Source organism: Primulina tabacum, chromosome 11, assembly GCF_025594145.1.
Source record: "Primulina tabacum isolate GXHZ01 chromosome 11, ASM2559414v2, whole genome shotgun sequence".
NCBI lineage: Eukaryota > Viridiplantae > Streptophyta > Magnoliopsida > Lamiales > Gesneriaceae > Primulina > Primulina tabacum.
Window position 1 is genome coordinate 9,210,846 of NC_134560.1, and position 22,595 is coordinate 9,233,440.

General features: G+C 35.9%; 1 protein-coding gene, 1 long non-coding RNA gene and 1 pseudogene across 4 annotated transcripts; 2 read left to right on the plus strand and 1 right to left on the minus strand.

The window, feature by feature from the left end:
* Positions 1-2,902: 2,902 nt before the first annotated feature.
* Positions 2,903-7,711, plus strand: LOC142518517 (uncharacterized). Of its 3 annotated transcripts, XR_012813562.1 has the most exons (6): positions 2,904-3,237; positions 5,135-5,331; positions 5,780-5,878; positions 6,713-6,764; positions 6,844-6,987; positions 7,545-7,711. XR_012813562.1 is itself a non-coding variant. In XM_075621301.1 (5 exons), exons 1-5 carry the CDS (start codon positions 2,958-2,960, stop codon positions 7,682-7,684), a joined length of 768 nt encoding a protein of 255 aa, XP_075477416.1. In that variant the 5' UTR covers positions 2,905-2,957; the 3' UTR covers positions 7,685-7,711. The 3 variants fall into 3 exon arrangements, 2 of the variants coding, with proteins under 2 accessions (XP_075477417.1, XP_075477416.1); XM_075621301.1 differs by lacking the exon at positions 6,844-6,987 and having other exon boundaries at positions 2,905-3,237; XM_075621302.1 differs by lacking the exons at positions 5,780-5,878; positions 6,844-6,987 and having other exon boundaries at positions 2,903-3,237.
* On the minus strand, positions 7,601-8,036 carry LOC142518518 (uncharacterized). The gene is made up of 2 exons (XR_012813563.1): positions 7,805-8,036; positions 7,601-7,757 (listed from the first exon to the last, which is right to left on the minus strand). It is a non-coding gene; the product is annotated as an uncharacterized LOC142518518 (long non-coding RNA).
* Positions 8,037-17,932: 9,896 nt separating this feature from the next.
* Positions 17,933-22,037, plus strand: LOC142519609 (serine hydroxymethyltransferase 7-like; annotated as a pseudogene).
* Positions 22,038-22,595: the final 558 nt, after the last annotated feature.

The window sequence follows — 22,595 nt, forward strand, 5'->3', positions numbered from 1 at the left end:
GGCGGGGCGAGCGTGGCACGGTGGGGCGAGCTCGTGGCAGGGTATGTGCACGGAAGGGGCGAGGCGCTCGGGCGAGCGTGACAGGAGCGAGCGAGACGCTCGGGCAGCAGGGCGAGCGTGATGCGCGAGGGGGCGAGCACTTCGGTAGGGCACTCAGGCGAGGGATGTGCGCAAGAGCAGATGCACGCCGGGTGAGCGCCTCGGCAGGGCGAGCGTGTAGCTCGACGAGGGGCGAGCTTGGAAGGAGGCGAACTCGGGGCGAGTTTGGAAGGAGGCGAACTCGGGGCTGGGCGTTGGCTAGGCGAGCGTGGCGCTCGGGCGCTCGGGCGGACGGGGTAGAGGCAAGGTGGCGAGGCGAGGCGTTGGCTAGGCAGGGAGTTGGGCGGTGGCCCGAGCGTGAGCCGTCGAAGAGGGTGGGCGCGCGCTGGAGTGATGGGCGTCTGGCCGAGTGTGGTGATGGGTTGCGTGAGCAGGGCGTGAGCGTGATTGAAAAATTATGTAGGGGTGAAGCGAGAATGAAGTGGGGAAGGAGCCTATATTTATAGAGGGAGCACAAATCTTATCAAGATTGTGATTTGATTTGATATCTTTTCCTTTCAGAGCAGGATTATGATTAGATTTGCTTCCAAATCTTTGGAGACTGGAGGACGGCAGACGAAATTAATTTTTTCTGGTACGATACATCCTCATCGCCGATGAACCAAGGACAACACCATTAATCGAACTTTGAACCTACGATTCAGTTCGACTCGGGAGGGGGAGACTGGTGATACCCCATGGATGAGCCCATCAAGATCTGGCCCAAACCCCCGGCCCCTATCTAAGGCCCACAGGTAGCCCACAGGTGAAGGGCCCATGACAAGCCCAGATATTCTCCTATAAATACCAGGTTTGAGCGTACGATATTTCATTCAATATATTGTTTTCAGCAGCACCCTTAGCTGCTCCCCCCATACATCCTCAGTCACTGACTTGAGCGTCGGAGGGGCTACGCCAGGACACTCTCCTGGCCCCCTCCTAACGGTCTTCTTTGTGTGATACTCACGGGAAATTTAGGGTCCGATCCACGCAAGCGTCACTAATCCAGACACGGGCTTCAAAATTACCCTGGGCCTGAAATCACAAATAAGACCGTTAGGAGGGAGCCAGGAGGGTGTCCCGGTGTAGCCCCTCCGACGCTCAAGTCAGAGACTGAGGATATATGGGGGGAGCAGCTAAGGGCGCTGCTGAAAACAATATAGTGAATGAATTATCATACGCTCAAACCTGGTATTTATAGGAGAATACCTGGGCTTGTCATGGGCCAGTCACCTGTGGGCCTCAGAGATGGGCCGGGAGTTTGGGCCGGATCTTGAAAGGTTCATCCCTGGGGTATCATTGTGATTTCAGGCTCAGGGTAATTTCAAAACCTGCGTCTGGACTAGTGACCCTTGCTGGAATCGGACCCTGAATTTCCCGTGAGTATCAAAAAAGAAAAGATATTTACGAACAAGAACATATGAGTTATCGAGGACTGAAAACCACGATATTCACGAACAAATACATATGAGTTATCGAGGACTAAAAACCACAACGTAGAAGAAATTTAGTACCACGAATCGGATTATTGGAATTTTAGAAATAGAATAGCGTACATTGTGAACACATTCAAATATTTATTTAAGAGAATTTAAGGATTGTAGCCCACTATTTTTGAAAAATAGCCTTGTCTATCAAATAGTTTGCAATATAGCCTTCCATAATTTTAAAATCCTAAAATACCCTTTTTAAACAATTTTTCCATCTCAATTTCTATTACAACTTACTTAAAATATTAACGGGGACCCAATAAGCTTTATTCAGAAAAGGGTAAGAAAATACATGAATTGGCTTTATTGAAACCAATTCGTGAAAAGTAGAAAAAGAATTTTTATAATCCTTCCAAGAAAAAAAAAAAACAGAAAGAAAACGAATTTTACAATCATGTGCAATGGCTTGTCAATTTCACGATATTTTGGATTTATTTAGACCAATTCTTGGAAACTAGAAACCAATTCGCTGTATTTTGTGAATGTCATAACTTATACTCAGTTAATTAATTGGCTTTGTTCAGACCGAAACATGATTGATACTCTATGAATGGGTCCATCAAGATCAGGCCAAAATCGGATTTTGGATGATCGACTCATCCCTAGCCAAGGTAAAAGGCTCATGATGGATCTCAGGTATCTTCATATACCAGGTTTGAGATCTAATTAGACATTCACTATATTGACTTTCAGCAGTATCATTAGCTCATCTCTCATATTTTTCTTCAGTATCTGACTTAAGCGTCGGAGAGGCTACGTCGGGATACCTTCACGGCCCCTTTTAATGGTCTCCTTTATGATTTCAGGCTTAGGATAAATTCAAGATCTGCATTCGGGCTAGTTTCACCTAATGGAACTGAACTCTATATTTCTAGTAAGCAGCAATAATTATTCAGAAAACATCTTGTGAAATACAGAAAAATATGTTTATTGAGATAACGTCTTACATATAATATTTTTCTTGGGTCGCATCGGATTGGAGATTTGATTTGATCTATATCTACATTGAAAAATAATATTTTTAGCATGGAAATTAAAAAAGTTAAGAGATACTATGATTTATAAATTCAAAAAAGCCCTTCAATGGTATTCATCCAAAAACACATTTTATGAAGTAAATAAATGTATCATTTGTTTATCCCAACACTTATCACAACTTACTTTAAAAAATCCATGGATAAGGATAAAATTTAATGAAATGTATTAAATAATATCTTCATATATATATATATATATATTATAGTAAGTAAACAAACTCAAAAAGCAGAAGTTGCAAACACATCAGCTTAGCTATTTATTTTAATTAAGGTTTTTAATATAAAAAAATATATAAAGCAATGTTTTTCTCCGCAACGTACGCCAGCTGCACTTCTTTGTCTAGTTTACTGTATGGAATCGTTGACCCGTTTGCTTCGTAGAACACGAAACCCGAACCCGAATGGAGCTGCCGATGGAGGAGAAGGAAAACCGACCGCCGTGGAGACGGCGGCGTCAAGTAGGAGAGAGACGGTTTCTGCGAAAGCAGACGGCGACTGCACGGCGTGTTCTGATGAGGTAGGGAGAAACAAGAGGGCATTGATGGGAAGTCCACCTTCTGATGACGTCTGCCCTATTTGCTTTGGGAGCTTTGATGTTCCTTGCCGCGCTCCTTGTGGCCATTGGTTCTGTGGTGAGGTTCTTTTAGGAAAATGTTTTTACTGAATGCCTTAATTTTTGTGTTTTGACTTGACGATGCGGGGTGGAATTCGGAGATTTATGTTGGGGTTTATGGTGATTCATCTGAAAATTGTATCTTCACGAGATTGGAAACGGAACTTTTGCAATCTTTCACTTTTGTATACGCTTTGGACCATGGTTCGCTGGAACGGCCGTTATGCGGCCGGAACGGAACGGGAACGGTGACAACCGTTCCAAAGTTCCAGGGCAAATCGGTGATTGTGTTGTAGCGCTGTTCTTCGACGTTTTATCGGCGATTTAACGGGAAAGCGGAACGGAACGGGCGGAACGGAACGGTTTTGGTATTTAAAAAATATGGTTATGAGATATTCATGGTTCATTACGGTGTATGGTAATAGAATGGTTATGTTATTAGTATTATATTTCATAGTCGTTGATGATTATGAAAATGAATGTGTAGAATAGAAAGTTGATCTTGAGCCAAATAGGAAATGGAAGTGCATAAACAGTATGAAAAATGTGGCAGTAGTTGTGGTTTATAGTATAATGTCTTGTATATTGATCCAATTGTTGTGAGGCCACTTCCATTAGAAAGATAAGATATAAGGCTATAACTTTCATGTTTTGAGTTTTGTTCAAATCATTAGGGAAGACGAGCCAAAAGTGGCCCGAAGTGTGTCGTGTGTATCATTGTTCTTGCACTGACACATGTTAGGAAAATGAGCATAACTTTTTAATCAGACCTTCAAATGACATGAGATCAATTGGAGATGAAAGAAAACACATAGGGTTACAACTTTCATGTTGACCACTTTTGCTAATTCGGAAGTTAAAAATGAGTTTTACGGCAGAATGTGGCGCGCATATGGACAATCACGTCAATATCCAAATGTTCGAAATCAATTTAATCTACGAGATATTGATGAAGAATATAACAATAATCTCGCTCCTCCGCGTCACTCTTCATGGTATTAGCTTTGGTATGTTATAATTTTTAGTGTGTATTTCTTATTGTGCTATTATTGTAAAATAGTTTTGTATTGAGAGATTAATTTGTAATAACTTCATATATTTTATTTTTTAGTATGATGTAATTTATATTTTAATTTTTTTTACCAATTTTTTGAATTTATTAATTTTTTTATACAACCGTTCCGCAACCGTTCCGCAACATAACATTGGAACTGGAACGGTAGTTGCCGTTCCAAGCACCGCAACCGTTCCGGCGAACCATGCTTTGGACAGCTTCCTTGTTTTGCTCATTGTTGGTCCAATTTTTGAGTTTGGAAAATAAATGATATTATCGTGTAAAACCTTTTATGCACGTGGAAAATACTACTTGTACGAAGTGTTAGGAGAAATGTTATTACACACACGGAAAACCTGCTAGCTTTGTATAGATTTAGTAGTATAATCTCGGGTATTCTTAAGGTGAAGAGCTCTTTTCTGTCGTATATATAATATTTGGGGCACAAACTGTTTCTCCATTTTTCCCTTGTTCTATTTCGGCGACATAGACACCCCATGGACAAGTACAGGAACTTCTGCTGGATTTTTAGCGTTCTTAATTGTTAATAAGGATTTTTTTGGTGATTTTTCACATTTGTGATGTTTCTGATTTATGCCTGAACTTGCAAAGCTCATGGGTTTTAAAATTTGAGGTACTAGCCATCAAATGGTTCATTTAATAAATACCTATTAATCAAAGTTGTGTTATTTATTTTTATGTACTGACGTACTCTCACTTAACCTTTATTGCTGATTAAGAGAACTGTTGTAAAGTGCATCTAAAATGGTTGTTTTGTGCCTTATCAATATTTTTCTTCTGGAATCATTATTTTGCTTCTTTGCCTGGAAATATTTTTTAAATATCTGTTTGTCCTTTGCAGGAGGTTGTATTTTGCAGTATTGGAACTTTAGTTCTGCATTGCTACAATGCAAGTGTCCCATGTGCTCTCAGCATATATCTAAGCTGATGCCTGAGGCCTCATTGTATTGTAGAACTGAAGCAGAAGTCAGAAAGGTTTTGAAGGATGTTGGTGACTATAATCGGTTGTTTGTGGGAGGCATTTCAGGAATTGTTCTGGTGCGTTGATTCTTTTAAAAATTCAGTTACTGAGTGTGGATAAATTTTTTATTAGAATAGTATCATGGGAATCATAAGCAAGGATGTTAACATAGTACAAGAGGTGGAGAATTAAAAAGTATCAACCAACGTTCCTTATCGCTTCCTGGTTTGATTGCTGTAATTTTTAGCATGTCAAGCTCTCTAAGAATAAAATTATGCCATCTGTAAATTTTTCATGCTAGCGACCAAGTATTGAGCTGGAAAGGATTTACTTTACTGGTAAACAAATTGCTGATGTTGAATGACATAATTTTAGAAAGTGATTAGGATGTGTTCTACCAACCAAAATTTGGAGGGATTTTTTCTTTTTGTTATTGAGACAGTCGGAGCTTTTTTTGGGTGTGTTTTACCTTCTCCCATTCCACGAACTTACTGGTTGAAGCATTATTGCTCTCTCTCTCTCCAGAAACTGACTGCTATTCCATTATACATCAAGAGAATGTTCCGTGATTTGTTGAATCCTGACAGACCTGGTCTTCATCTCCATGAATTGCGACTGATTGCAGTTAAGTCACCAAATTACTCAAAGACGAGAGGGCAAAAACTCTGATTTCCATTTATCTAACCGCTTAGTATTTTCTTTAAGTTCTCCACTGTTTTATTGTGTTGAATTGCAATTTTTCATTTGAAATAATTTATTATCTCCTATTGTTCCATTAGTTAGAATTTTTTTTCAATCTGCAAAATTGAATATCTCAAATGCAACTCAAGGCTATTTTTTCGTGAATTTATCTTCCAACATTCTGTTAGCCGTAGCATCATCTAGTTGGAATTTTCTAGAAAGTGAAGTCCATCCTTGGTATTTGTAAGTTTGATTGTGCCTCACGGCTCACACATTGAATGGATTCAAGTATTTATTGTAAGAAATTTAGTTGTGGGGGAACTTATCTCAAATTTTTTGTCAGATTTGGATGATTTTTTTGGCTACTGTGCAACATTAAACTGAAACGACTTGAAAGTACGGAAGCAACTACAATATAATTTTTTCTGCTTTTCTTAAATACTGGCAAATTCGTGAATATGTGAGAGAAAGGTGCATCTTTAACTCTTAAGATAATTTTTTCTGCTTTTCTTAAATACTGGCAGATTCGTGAATATGTGAGAGAGAGGTGCATCTTTAACTCTTAAGGATTTGGGAGGTTTTCTGCCTCATTCTCACAGTTTTCAAGTTGTGGTCATTTAACTCTTTTCATTTTTCTGCTGCTTATGTTTTTGTCATATGATGTCTGCTTCCGTGGACTCAATTGTATGCAACATGTATCTGACAATATTTTATACTTTGCTCTTGATATAGTGGACATGTCATTTTCTTAGAGATACATGGATTTTATGATTGCAGATGTTCCTCGGAATCGTATACTCATTTGGTCCCTTTGATTTCCTACATATAGGTACCTCTATTCTTATTCCATGTCATTTTGTTTTTGAAGGAAAACGATTCATCATACTTTGTTTTACATTGGCTTGTAGCCTGGCAAACTTTTTCAGAATAAAGGTGCGCAGCAGTCAATGTCATATCATAACAAGCATTCTGTCAACATCTCTTAGTATCCAGGCTATAAAAAGTGTTATAGAGTTTTTTAAGATCTCTGACTTGGATGGCCTTGATCGCCAGTAAGTCTAAAAAATTTTAAATACTGTTTGGGTACAAAATAGAACACAGACTGAAACTGAGGGGAGTACCTTGAACATCAAGAATAAACTACATGATTCATCTCTTAGGCTCATTGATGACTGAACCTCCCATACGAATATGTAAAAATACAAAAGCCTTGAGAAAAATACTTACGAAAATTTTGGTTTTAAATTTTCCAATGTTGGTGAATATATCATATCAAATCCCGATTTAAATTAGTGCTTGGGTGATATAGTTTGGTGTCCTCTTGGAAGTTCTGGTGTTGCACCCTGTTCGAGAACTCTTGCCTATGGTGTGATTTTTCTGCATTGTCCGTCTCTTAAAGGATAAAACAGGATGAATTTGATAGAGAACTCCCTCTATAAAACTACGTTCAGCCTTTTGATCTTGGATTTGTTATATGGCCGCATGGAAGAAAGAGTTATCAAAATGCTCACATCCTCCTTTTAGTACTAATTCTTCATGTTATAAAATAATTATATTCAATCAGTTATTTTTCTGTGGCTTCTGAAGTTAAATGGTCTCTCATCTGCAGGCCGTCGACATATCATAGATGTGTTTGACTATTCTGCCTTCACGCTCTCGTTCATCTTTTATCTGGCTGGCCTTTATCTTCGTCGCCAGCGTGTTCGAAATGTAAGAGAGTTGGCTGGCATCCAAGCAAGGCAAGACTAAAAGTTTGTGCGTGCCCGTGCCCTTTTCTCAAATAACAGATACGATACTAGGAATTGAATGTCTAGCAGGTGGTCTTTCAATGTACAATTTGTGTGTGGCATATTGAGAGTTCCTGCAAACATTTTATCCGCGGCAGATTCCGGTTAGGGGCCCCTTGCATCAGTTTTTCACTTCTGAAAAACGAGTTAAAAAAACATGTAAAAACCTAGGGTGCTTGTAATGTAATGTACACTACACAAGCTCGAAATTTCATGTTTGAGTTGTAAATAACTGACTCCATATCAATATCAAATAAGAACCTTGTCATTTCAAATTAGGTCAATCAGTGTGAACTGTGTGAAAATAGGCTTAATGAAACCGGTTGAACAAATGTCTTATAAAGAAGATCAGTTGGGGTTCGTTTGAAATGTAAAAGGGTTGGTAGACTGAAAAGTAAATAAACACAAGATTGTTTTTGGATGTTCACAGATTCCAAAATTCCTACGTCATCCCTTCTTCTTCACGAAAGATTTGCACTAAATTTTTTTTGGTAATTAAAAGTAATTTGAAATCACTCACTTCGGTATGACTTAATACTGCATAACTGAAATTTTTAGTAAAACTTCGATCTAAACACTTTGATCAGTAAGACTTCTTACTATGAATTACATATATTTCACAGAGAAATTCTAAGCGCACATTTGATAATCAAAATGATCAGATAATGATTTATCAACGTGCGCTGACTATTTTAGTTTGGGTCACAGAAAGCTTCTTCAGAAAAGATCAGTTTGTTTTTTTATAATCCAAAATAGATGGTGTAATTGTGTAACCTTCAGAGTTTATTCAATCGATCTATTTATTGCTTTAATATGCAACAATAATCTTTTCAAGATGTATCCATTTCCAAAAGCAGATGTCGTTGTTTCCATATCATCGTCCTTTCTAATATATTCTGATAGTGAATCGAACCTGACATTCTGTTAAGATTCAATGACTGTTGATACGGAAAGATTCATCCGCTATTTCAGCTGAGCTGTGATCCTTAATCAATTATTATACCGATTCTTTAGGGTATGTATATATTTGGACTGACTGATAAACTAAGTAGAGTGAGAGTTGGGCTGCATGTCAACTTTGAATCGGTTTGACATGTCTTTGTAATCGGTTAAGCTTCTTAGAAAACTTATTCTTATAAAAATTCAGTTTTCCTCCTTGAATTTAGGTCGATTATGTTCTGTAATAATCCGTAGAATCAGCAACCCTGTTCAATTACCAAAACTTAAAACGTTCCAATTACTTCTCTTTTTTTTGGTGTTTTACAAAATAATGTCAAAAAAATATTGAATTCATTCATTCTCAACAATATATACAACTTGCTGAGGTGAATTCCAATCGTACTGAGAAGATTGATGGTTTCAATAATCAACTGGATGCAGTGATTACTCACCTTAAACCCCAACCAGTGTTGAAAAAAGGAGGAAGTAAGTGCTAGCCAGAAAAAAGTAGATCTCATAAAAGAGAACCGCCAAATCCGACTGATCTTCCGAGAAGCCGACTAATTCTAGCAGCGATCACTCTGGATCTCACAAAGATTATTATAAAAGATAGTGCCTAGAAAAGCTTCTGTATATTTACCTGCTCAACAATTTGTTTGTAATTATTTATCTATTCAGTCAATTCAGTATTTCTACAACAAGTACGTATTTTTTCAATCCCCAAAATGGAGAAAATTGTTAGAGCATTTATGTTTTGGTAAATTAACAAAGTTATTAATCTAATGGATTGATACAAAGCCTAGAAGAATTGATTTCATGAAGAAAAATGATCATTTATGTGTATATAATCAGAGTCTAACTGATGTCTAAGCATAATTGATAGAATTCTATTCGATGGCAAATGGTGTTCACTGACAAAAGCTAAGCTGATCAAAGGACAACTGATAGAACAGTCTACCTCAGTGAACCTGCCAGTCTAATCAATGGACATTATCTGAACATCTGTTGAACATTCTTTGAATAGCGGAGCCTAGTTGATTATTGGATAAAATCTCGTAACAGCTTGTTCAGTCCATTGAATTTTAGAGTCCAAGTGCACTACCCAAAGTGTACGATTCGTCAGAAAGGACGATGACTTGCCATAACGACGTCTGTATTAAAAAAACGACTATCATATTTTAAAAAGACGATCATTGCAGACAATGACTATAGATAGATCAGTCGAGCAGTTTTTTTTAAAAAAGATCCTCTCTCCGATTCTGTAACATTCTAAACTATCTAAGTAATTTTATGATATCAAGTTTTTCAAAGGCTCAACTGATAAGAGCAACCACACATTTATTTGTTTATTTTGATAATTGGGGTTCAATTTGTACTTAGAAATTTTATTGAGAAATCATTGTAATGGACATTAAGAAGTCTTATTGATCATTTTGTGTTAAATTTGAGAGATACTAAAAGTTTCAGTTAGATAGTAGTAAGTCCCGCTGAAGTGAAAAATTGCAAACCGCTGTAATTGTCAAATGTTTTTTTAGTTAAATCCTTTCGTGAGAAAGAAGGGTGAATTAAGAGTTATTCAAGTCTTCGAATATCCAGAAACAAATTTGTGCAAATTATATTTCAATTACTCTGCATATCCTAATTGTTTCATACTTAAGCCATTTATTGTATTCAAACTGTGTTAGTGAGTTTCATTCCGCGTAATATCCAATTACTAGCTTTTTGATACTCAACTGACGAGAATTATATTTCATTGTTGCTAAGCTCTACATAAATATTTTTAGAATTTGTTGAAATTGTTTATTTACCCTCCTCTAACTAAATATCTGATCCTAACATATCTATTAGATTTGATGAACACCACCTCAATGATAGTGTTCGTTAAATCAAACACACACACATAAATATAAATATATAAATGAACACCATAGATATCTCAATTTGACGTGTATTTGAATTTATTCTACTAAGTGAGTGAATGCAGATTAATTTTGATTAGCCATTATAATTTTTTTGTAAATATTATGGAATTCTATATCTTTACTATTTGACAACAAAAGAAACCTAAGGAAAAAAAATCATTTTAGTAATTAATATTAACGTGGGAGGACTAATATACCCCTATTTTTCTCAATCTCCATTTTTGTACTAGACATATCAATCATACCTATATTCACAATAAAAAGTAATACTTTTTCATGAATGACCCAAATAAGAGATCTATCTCACAAAATACAACTCGTGAGATAGTTTCATACAAGTTTTTGACTTTTGTACAAAGTGGGAAAAATGATTATTTTGTATCACAAACTTCTACCAAGTGTCGTTTTCAGGCCAACATTTCTCAATTTCTCTCATCCATCTTCCCACGTTTACCCTATAATTTCTTCAAAAACCAAAAAATTAGTTATTCGTGTCTTACAATTCGGCGACTAAGATTGTGTTTTGGTGCGTAGAGGGAGGTGAAGTGATGGATGGTTCAGATTCTACAAGAAAGTTTTATCTTTACATGTGAAACAGATTAATTCGATTATAAAAATAATAACTAAAATATAAAACTATTGATATGTATATTATTTTATATAAATAAATTTTGTACAAGCTTAACTCATGTGCGTCCTACAGTGTGTTTGGTTCTTTCATAATATGAATTTTGATTTGGATTTGGCATTGGAAATTCAAATATATGTTTGGTTTAAAATTTAAAAATGATATTTATAAATTTTTTTCTTGTTCTAGAGAAAAAAGTTCAAATTTGGAATTTTAAAATTTTACTAAGCTAACCTTAAAAATCATCTAAACATAAATAAAATTTGATGAGATTTGGATAAAAAAAGTAATTGTATGTTTTTAAAATCCAAATCCCATCAAATCTTATCAAATTTGATAGGATTTGGTTATATTCATTGAAATCCTATAAAATTCTAAACAAATCCGAACTTTTTTTTGAATCACCTTGCCAAACAATAAAATTAGGATTTTGAAATCCAAATCTCATGAAATCTCCTAAATCCTGGTTACCAAACACACTGTTAGGATTTTTTTTGGATCCGCCGCCATCGATCATACTGCAACCAATGGACTAGCTAAAAGAGACGAGAACAACTCCAATGAGAACAATGATATTGAAGACGGTGACGGAGAAGATGTGGTCCATTTGGAGGAGTTTCGAATCTTGGGTCATTCCATGACCTTGAAGCGTAAACGTCATTGCGATTCAGTACCCGCCTCGACGACGCCACCTAGGCTTTTCTCAAATGAGATTGAAACTCTTAGAACTGCGGTAAGAATTGTTGGAATTTTTTTGGGGCCATAAATGTAATTATAAATGTTTATATGCCATCAATTAAATAAGTCGTGAACTTATGTGATCTAATTTAGAATAAGAATTGACTTGAGGACTTAAATGTCATGATATTATTGTGTGGATACCATATATAATATAATATTTCTGGTTTGTTGAGGGTCAAATTAGAAATGATAAAACTTGTTTAATTATAAAATAATAGTTATGTTCCCAATCTGCATATAACGTTTCAAGTTTTGTATCCCATCAACAAAACTCTATGGCTTAAAGGAAATTTGCAGATTGAAGATATCACCGACAATGACTGCAAAATAATGGATTCGGGTACGCTTCCGCAATTATGATTATTATATATGTTGTTTTTGAGAATTGAATAGTATTTGCCAATTTATTTCTTCAATTGGTATCAGAGCCATCTATTTCAAATTCTTGAGAAACTGTTTGACATTTAATTAATTCTTACGAATTCGGGAATGTTTATTTTGTTTTCGAAGTTGAAACGGTGCCGTCGGTCGAATGACAAGTATGGTGGAAATTTTTCAAACATTTTGGGTATATTCATTATTATCGGTTAATGGCATGATTAGTGATAACAAAATTGATTTTTTGTTTTCCTTCAAGATGTTATGTTTGAATCGGTGCTTATCTGGTTTTTTTTTTTTGGAAATGATAACCAGTTTTGTTCCCACAATTTCATGATTTCAAGTTTTGAGTTTTCGGTTCAATCAATCTATTGTTTTGTTCCCACAATTTCATGATTTCAAGTTTTTATTTTTCGGTCCAATCAATCTATTTCGTTAAGAGTATTTCATGTTCTAAATTTTTGCATTAAAGATCTTATCATGATTAATGGGTTTTGGTGAGAACAATAAAAAAAAATATTCCCAAAATTGTTGTGAAAGTGAATCGGTTAATGACAAGATTATGTGATCAAAATTTTGTTTTCCTTCAAAAAGAAATTGAATCGGTGTGTCGGTTGGTGAATCATTGTTTTTTTGGTTTGATTGTTTGACTTCAATTCCAAATTTTCTTATTATGATTTTGTCATAACCGCCCTTATTTGTCACAAATTGGTTAAAATGTATTGTTTAATAATTTGTGTAAATATTTCATGGTATTTGATCCAATTTTGTTCGGTTAAATTTCAATGGCCTTTGATATTTAATATTTCGGATTAAATTAAGTTTCAATTACATGTGACCAAAGTGATTTACTATAATTGTAATTTAATTTTTATTTGAAGTATTAAGATATATATTTTTTAAAAGTTTTTTGTGCAAATGAGTATATTTATGTGAGTGTTGATCGACCCAAAAGAAGATTTATACTTGAAAAAGTGATTTATTTGCTTGTGATAATAAACATGTAACAATTATAAGGTTTTATTAGTTATTTTTCCATGAAAATATTAAAATCTATCCAAAGATAGGTTTCTTATTTGTCATACGTTATTGTTAATATTTGATTATTACAACAAGAGTACCACTTGCATAAAATATTATTGTCCAAAGATTTAATATTGATATTGCACTAGGTATCTTGAGATGGGATTTGCCATTTATTTTAATTTGTTTGTGATGAACATATTATTTATGTTATTATTATTATGTTCTCTTTTCAGCAAAAGTTGCTACTATATCTGCTAATCTAAGTTCAGTGCTGATCCTTATTGGGACAAATTTTAAGGATTGGAAGGAGAACATTCTTATTGTTTTTGGCTGCATGGATCTAGATCTTGCGATTAGGACAAAGCAACCTCCCTCTCTTACGGATTCTAGTTCCTCTGAACAGAGGGCTGTATATGAGAGGTGGGATCGCTCTAACCGCACGAGTCTTATGATCATCAAACACGGCATACCTGAGGCTTTTAGAGGTGCGGTGTCCGACAAAGTCACCAAAGCTAAAAAATATCTCGATGAAATTGAGAAGCGCTTTGCCAAAAGCGATAAGACGGAAACAAGCACGATTCTGAAGAGCTTGATTTCCATGAAGTATAAAGGCAAGGGAAATATCTGAGAATATATTATGGAAATGTCCCACCTTGCATCGCAGTTGAAGGCACTAAGACTTGAATTGTCGGAAGACATGCTTGTTCATCTAGTGCTGATTTCTCTTCCAAACCAATTTAGTCAGTTCAAGATCAGTTATAACTGTCAAAAGGAGAAATGGTCTCTTAATGAGCTCATTTCTTATTGTGTTCAAGAGGAAGAGAGATTGAAGCAAGACAAGACTGAAAGTGCCCATTATGCAAGCACCTCTAAAGATAAGGGTAAGAAAAGAATGAATGAGTCTGCTAAAGGTCCATATGAAAAGAAGAACAAGAAAGATAAGAACAAGAAAAGTTGGTGGTTAGATTCCGGTGCTACTACTAATATAAGTGCTTCAATGCATGGTTGCCTGAGCTGTCGAAAGTCAAATGATGCTGAAAGATGCATTTATGTAGGTGATGACAAGTCAGTCGAAGTGGAAGTAATAGGGCATTTTAGATTGTTGTTAAGTACTGATTATTATTTGGACTTAATAGATACTTTTGTTGTACCGTCGTTTAGACGGAATTTAATTTATGTTTCTAGTTTGGACAAATTAGGATATTGTTATTCATTTGGAAACAATATGTTTAGGTTGTCTATTAATTCTAACGTTGTTGGAATTGGTTCACTTATAATTTATGGCGGTCTATATATGCTTGATACAAACGCTTCTTATATTGAAACCCTAAATGTGGAATCACGTGGTCGGTGGTACTAAACGTAAGTTTAATAATGAAAATTCTAGTGCAATATCGCACAAGCGATTAGGACACATCTTTAGAAATAGAGTTGAACGACTTGTATCAGATGGGGTTTTGAACTCCATTGATTTTACAGATTTAAACAATTGTATTGAATGCATCAAAGCCAAACATACCAAAAGAAAGAAAAAATGTACATATAGAGCCACCAAAAGATTGGAATTGTTACATACTGATATTTGTGGACCATTTCCAACACTTTTTTGGAAAGGTCAACAATATTTTGTATCATTCATTGATGGTTACTCTAGATATGCATACCTCATACTTATTCATGAAAAATCATAGACATTGGACGTTTTCAAGTCATTCAAGACTGAAGTCGAGAAACAACTCGACAAAAGAATTAAGAAAGTCAGATCTGATCGTGGTGGTGAATACTACGGTAGAAATGACGCAGGGGAACAACGTCCAGGACCTTTTGCTCAATACCTAGAGGAATGTGGAATCGTCCCGCAGTACACTATGCCAGACTCTCCAAGCATGAATGGTGTAGCTGAACGACGAAATAGGACTCTTAAGGATATGGTAAGGAGTATGATCAGTCATTCAACCATACCAGAGTCAATTTGGGGAGAAGCATTAAAAACACCAGTTTACATTCTAAATAGAGTACCAACTAAAGCAGCTATTAAAACACCTTATGAGCTTTGGATAGGGCGAAAGCCAAGTCTAAAACATTTTCATATTTGGGGATGTCCAACTGAGGCTAGGCCATACTGACCACATGAAAAGAAACTGGACTCCAGAACAGTCAGTAGCTACTTTATTGGGTATTCTGAGCGATCAAGGGGCTATAAGTTTTATGATCCCAAAGTAAAGAAAATATTTGAGACGAGAACTGCAGTATTTTTTGAGGATATTGAGTTTGGGGGGAAAAATAAAGTAACAGACTTTGTTTTCGAGGAGGAATGTGTTCCAACTACTCTTCAAGAAGAAATAGTTCATATTCCTATGATTGATACTGATAATGTTCAGGATCGTATACCTGTCATCTAGGGTGAGCAATGGTCGATTTGATCCGATTTTACTCTACAACGGTTCGGTTTTGAATATCTCTAGTCCAAAACCAAACCATTTTATTACTGTTCGGTTCGATTTTTTTGTAATACGGTTCGGTTTATACGGCCGGTTATATACGGTTAGCTAAAATTTGTTAAGAAATAAATTTATATGTCACTTTATGCCTTTAAAATCTAAATCATAGTATTTTTCAAACATTTAATTTGTGAGACTTAATCTCATATATATATATATATATATATATTTTGTTGTGTACAAACATGCCATACGAATATAATAACAATATATAACTAATTAACCATGTAAACACGGAAAATGCATGAATTCAATGGAGTATTCAATAATAGAAATGATAACAAGGTGTCAACCAGCTCGAATGGAATATCAATCATCTTACAAAAAAATTAAAGAAATATATACAGAAAATAAAAGAAAAGAAAAGAAAACGTCGACTGGCGTGTGGTAAAAAAGAAGATAAAACGATCGGATTGAAAATTAAGAAGGTTAATGATACTAAGTTCCTAAATCTTAATAGGCCCATTATACATAAAAATTATTATACTTAACAATAATATGGTCCATTATACATAAAAACCCTATACTTAACAAAAATATGGCCGGTTCGGTTATTCGGTTTTTTGGGGGATTAAAACCGAAAACCGAACCGAAAAACCGAATTTCATGAATTTTAAAACCATAACCGACCGAAAAACCGATAAAACCGAACCATTTAAACCGAATTATTCAGTTCGGTCGATTTTTTCGGTTTTTCGGGTTTTATGCCCACCTGCTGTCATTGATCAGGATATGATACAAGAACAACAAGACATTGTCAATCAAGTCCCAATCGAACAAACTCAACAACCTCAAGAACCGGTGTCTAAAAAACAAGTGTATTTACGGAGGTCCACTAGAGAAAGGAAGAGTGCTATTTCACATGATTACATAGTGCTACTCCAAGAACATGAGGAAAATGATGGTATGGTGGAGGATGAACCAATAAACATTCGTCAAGCCATGCAAGATTCAAATTCTCAAAAGTGGGCCGAGGCAATGAGTGAGGAGTATAAGTCAATGCAAGACAATAAAGTTTGGGAACTTGTCCCATTACCAAAAGGTGTGAAACCCATTGGTTGTAAGTGGATTTTCAAAACCAAATGGGATTCAAAAGGTAATGTGGAGAGGTACAAAGCACGTCTTGTAGCTAAAGGCTATACTCAAAAGTATGTGATTGACTTTAAAGAGACAATCTCTCCAGTTTCATCGAAGGACTCTTTTAGGACAATCATGGCACTTGTTGCACACTTTGATATGGAACTTCATCAGATGGATGTCAAGACAGCTTTTCTCAATGGGGACATTGAGGAAACAATCTATATGGTGCAACCAGAACACTTTGTATTGGGAAATCCAAAGAATATGGTTTGCAAACTTAAGAAGTCCATCTATGGGATAAAGCAAGCTTCTCGTCAATGGTACCACAAGTTTCATCAAATAATTATCTCATTTGGTTTTGAGGTAAATGTAGTAGATGATTGTGTGTATCATAAGTTCAGTGGGAGTAAGCATATATTCCTGGTTTTATATGTGGATGACATTTTGCTTGCCACAAACGATATAGGTATATTGAACGATACCAAGAAATTTTTCTTTAGACATTTTGAAATGAAAGATCTTGGTAACACCTCCTTTGTACTAGGAATCCAAATACACCGAGATCGTTCTCGAGGTATTCTTGGATTATCGCAAAAGAACTATATCGATAAAGTGCTTAAAAGATTTGGCATGCAAGGTTGTAAACCAGGTAACACCCCAGTCGCTAGAGGAGACAAGTTTAGTCTTAAACAGTGCCCTAAAGGAAGCCTCGAGATTCAAGAAATGCAAAAGATTCCCTATGCTTCGACTGTAGGAAGTCTTATATGCCCAAGTTTGTACGCGTCCGGATATTGCGTACATTGTTGGAATGTTAAATAGATATTTAAACAACCCAGGAATGGATCACTGGAAAACAGCCAAACGTGTAATGAGATATCTAAAGAGAACTTGTGATTACATGCTCACATATAAGATGTCGAATAACCTTGAGATCATGGGATATTTGGACTCTGATTTTGCGGGATGCCAAGATAGCATAAGATCCACTTCACGCTATGTATCTATTGGCTGGCGGAGCTATCTCTTGGAGAAGTGCCAAACAAGCACTAACAGCTTCTTCCATCATGGCGGCTGAATTTATAGCATGTTACGAGGCATCTAATCTTGCAATATGGCTGAAGAATTTTGTCACTGGGCTGCGTATTCTAGAAGAGGTTGAAAGACCACTAAAATTGTTTTGTGACAATAGATCAGCTGAATTGTATTCCAAAAATAATAGGAGCTTGACAAAATCGAAGCACATCGACATCAAGTTCCTTGTTGTGAAAGAAAGAGTACAAAGTGGACAAATTTCGATAGAACACATAGGCACAAACTCCATGATATCATATCCTTTTACGAAAGGTTTGCCACCCATTGTTTTCCATGAGCACACTACTCATATGGGTGTTATTCAGTTTGATGAAGTCTAGATCTAGTGGGAGTTTGTACTATACGTTTTATGTTTGGTTATGTTGTTCAAACTTATGCATTTGGATATGGATATTTTCTGATCAGAAATAAAATTCATTGTTTAATTTACACTTTGTCTAACTGAAGTTAAGGTTTTGATCTCACTTTGGTAAAGAAGGAACAGTTGAAAATTGACATGAATAGATCACTTTGCATGTAGTTTTCATGCCACACATTCATGATCGATCTGTCATTTGATTGTATTGATATGTGTGACCATTGATGATTCAGTTGTGATACATACAACAAAGACTGCATTGATCCTATGTTGATATAATTAATGGACGAGATTGTGTAAGAAGTCTTATGATTGTGATGACAAAAGTTTTGAGCTCGTTAAGTTCAACACATTTATAAGTTTATTCATATGGCCTAGTAGGAGATTGTTGGAATTTTTTTGGGACCATAAATGTAATTATAAATGTTTATATGACATCAATTAAATAAGTCGTAAACTTATGTGGTCTAATTTAGAATAAGAATTGACTTGAGGACTTAAATGTCATGATATTATTTTGTGTATACCATATATAATATAATATTTTTGGTTTGTGGAGGGAGTTCCTATGCTCGAGATTGGGATTACTCGAGGTTTAGACAGATTGCAGATAGTTGTGGTGTTGTTTTGTTATGTGACATGGCTCAGATTAGCGGACGTATTGCTGCTAAGGTGAAAATCCTATGCCTTACGCCCTTATTATGATTTGGAGACTGGAATTTTTATTGTCTCACTTAGATTCTTGAGCTTGGTTTGCATTTAAAATTTCTTGTATCTAAACATTGTTGTCATGCATGTTTATTTGATCAGTGCTTTCGCATTTACCTTGTTTACTGATGCGATTCTTCGACCACGAAAAGCAAACGCGTTCAAAAACAGAGTCATGCCCTCGATTCGATAAAACAAAGAAAAGGTTGTGTTGTCCTGTTCTTTTTGAACAACTAAGGTTGTAATATTCACATCTAAATCACGAAGAATTTAACAACAAATATTAACGAGATAAACAATTGAAATTCAAGCGAACCTTCAAAGAACTCGTCTTTGACAATCCGAGTGAAGAACAAACAACAAATGCCACAAAGTAATAAACTTTGATAAGTTTGATTTGAGAAATACACTAAGGTGTATACAAAGCCAAGCTTTGAAATTAGAGAGAAAACTCACTCAATATTTTAAAACTCAATAATTTATATTTACAATGATGAAAAATCGTGTATATATTGTTATAAAATCAAAAAGATTGCAAAATCTAGTTACCAAAAAAACCTAGAACTCTAAATAGGAAACTAGATTTTCTTCACGCAGGCGCGCTCGCGCGGTAGGATTCTACCGCTCGGATGCCAGGTTTTCTGGACTTGTACAGTATTATGGCGCTCGGGCGGTAAGATGTTATCGCTCGGGTGCCAGGTGCTCTGGACTTCTCGTCTTGGCAGTAAGTATCGAGCTTAATCTTGCAGTAGAATTTTCAATCACCTTCACAGTTCTGCATATTCTTGAAAGTGTTCCTTGTGCAAAGTGACAATCCATGTAGCCGGTAAGAAACATCTTGCTATCATTAACTGTGCAACTGGTATTCCTTCATTGGGTTTGGATAATGTTGACATGAGCACTCTTCCTTTATGCTATTGTCAGCTGCTATAAGAACCTTTTGTTTATTTCATTCACCTCTGATGCACCCTTCCATTTATACTATTTTCAGCTGCTATAGGAACTTGTTTGTTTATTTCATTCACGTCTGATCATAGTATTCTATTATTTTGTTGTTGAGCTTTTTCTCCATCCTACCAACCCTGCCAAGTTTTAATTGCATCGAACTTTAACAAACTATAGTTTGGATTGATGTGGCTTTCTACACATAAGAATCACACGCCGTAATATTTGCTATATAAATTAATTATTTGTTCTTTGTGGACTGGTTTCTTTGTCTTAGATGTGGTGTTGATCGATTCTGTTGATAGAAATTGGCTGCATGGACGGGTTTTTTTTTCTGGCTTTCTCGAGATTGATAGTAGCCTAACCAGCCCATTTGCTATCCTTTCTCCGTGTCAAATCTATTTCTTGCAACTCAACCTCAGTTTTTTATTGGACATAATAACTTGATTTTAGCCAGTGCTATGATTGTAAATACTAAATATGCAGGAGTGTGCTAGTCCATTTGAATATTGTGATATTATCACGTCAACGACCCACAAAAGTCTTCGTGGTCCTAGGGGAGGAATTATTTTCTACTGGAAGGGGCCAAAAATGAGGAAGAAAGGCACACCTTTGAATCAAGTTGATGGCAGTGACAGGTATGATTTTGAGGAAAAGGTGAACTTTGCTATTGTCACAGCTCTACAAGGAGGCCCTCACAATAATCATATTGCCGCCCTTGCAATTGCTTTGAAACAAGTGGCTACTCCTGAGTACAAGATGTACATGCAACAAGTGAAGAAAAATGCCCAGGCTTTAAGGGTGGCTTTATCGAGAAGAAATTGTAGATTGGTCACTGGGGGAACTGATAATCACCTACTGCTTTGGAATCTCAGAAATTTCGGATTGACAGGTATATGTCTTTATGCATGTTTTAATCATAATTCTGCATTTTGCTTTCCGCATCGGGTTGTTATTATGTTCTTGTGTACCATGGATTGGATCATAATTCCTTACTTTTTGTGAAAATTGTAAGTGCTACATTTTTCTTGTTTTTTTTAACGATCTTTTTCGACTAGTTTTCTCATATCTGTATACGTAAACGTTCCTTTGCCATGAATTCGACACACTCTTTTGTGGTGCTATTTAAATGGATGTTGCATTGTTCTTGGTTTGTGGAGCATGTTATTGTTTCTGAATTACTAGTTCTGCTACTGATGCTTTGACTCCACATCGTGTATTGATCTTTTATAAATTGTTTCTTGTAGGCAAAACTTATGAGACGGTGTGTGAGTTATGTCATATTACTCTCAATAAAGTCACAATCTTTGATGACAATGGCAAGATCACCCCTGGAGGCGTAAGAATCGGTATGTCAATAATAGTTACTATCATGCAATACCCCATCCCCCATCCACATTGGATTGTGGAAGAAGTGTGAGCAACACTAAAAACCTGCAATGGACGCTCTTACAACTTCGGTTAATATCTTTGCTAGTTGAGGACGGATTCGAAGCTCTTCCTGGTGCTTATATGGGCACCAAGGCCCACTTCATGACACAAGTTAAACTTCAACTAATGGTGTAATCTGATATTTTTTTCCTGCACTATTGATGGTTTTTTGTGTTTGCTCCTGTAGGCACACCTGCAATGACATCCAGAGGTTGCCTAGAGGCTGATTTTGAAACGATGGCTGAATTCCTTCTAAGAGCTGCACAGATTGCAAGTCTGGTGCACAGAGAAAACAAGCAAAACAACCTAAATATTTTCTGAAGGGGCTTGAGAATAACCAAGAAATCATTGAGCTCCGAGCACGAGTAGAAAGTTTTGCAGCCCAGTTTGCCATGCCAGGATTGGATGCATAATTTTGTTGGAATACATTGGCAAAGGAACACTTTCATGTGCCCAAGCATGTCATCCATTGGACGTACTAACATGACACCGCTGCCTAATTCTTATGAGATATTTTATTTTTTAATCCTGGTCAATTCTATTTTTAATAAAATGAAATACACTTGATGTGGAGACCGGGACGCTAATTCATTTTTTAATCATCTTTGGGAATAATTAACTCAATTAAGATAAACATGGTCTATTTTTTTTTTAAATACAAGTGCGAAAACATAATGGAATCCATTTGATATACATATCAAAAGTAAAAGTACATGTCTTGTACTAAATACATTCCTGTCAAACTAGGGTTCAACTACTATATATCCAGTGGTGAAACTTATTCTACTTCTGGGTCCGAATCTCCACGCTAACTGTATAATCTCTCATCCTCGTCTTGACCCTGATCATGTCCCACCTGTTGTCATGCACACATACAAACACAACAACAGCCAGATAACTCCGGTGAGAAATACATTCCCAGTATAAATCAGGTATACATGCAATCATATAAACAGATATAAAAGCATGAAACAAATATCAATAACATGTATCAAATCTGAAAGACATGAATCGATATAAAACTGTAAATCAAACTCTGACTCATACTCTCTGACTCATACTCTCTGACTCGACTCGTTCCTAATCTAGGGATCCCGATCTGAATAAGAACGTAACAATCTCCC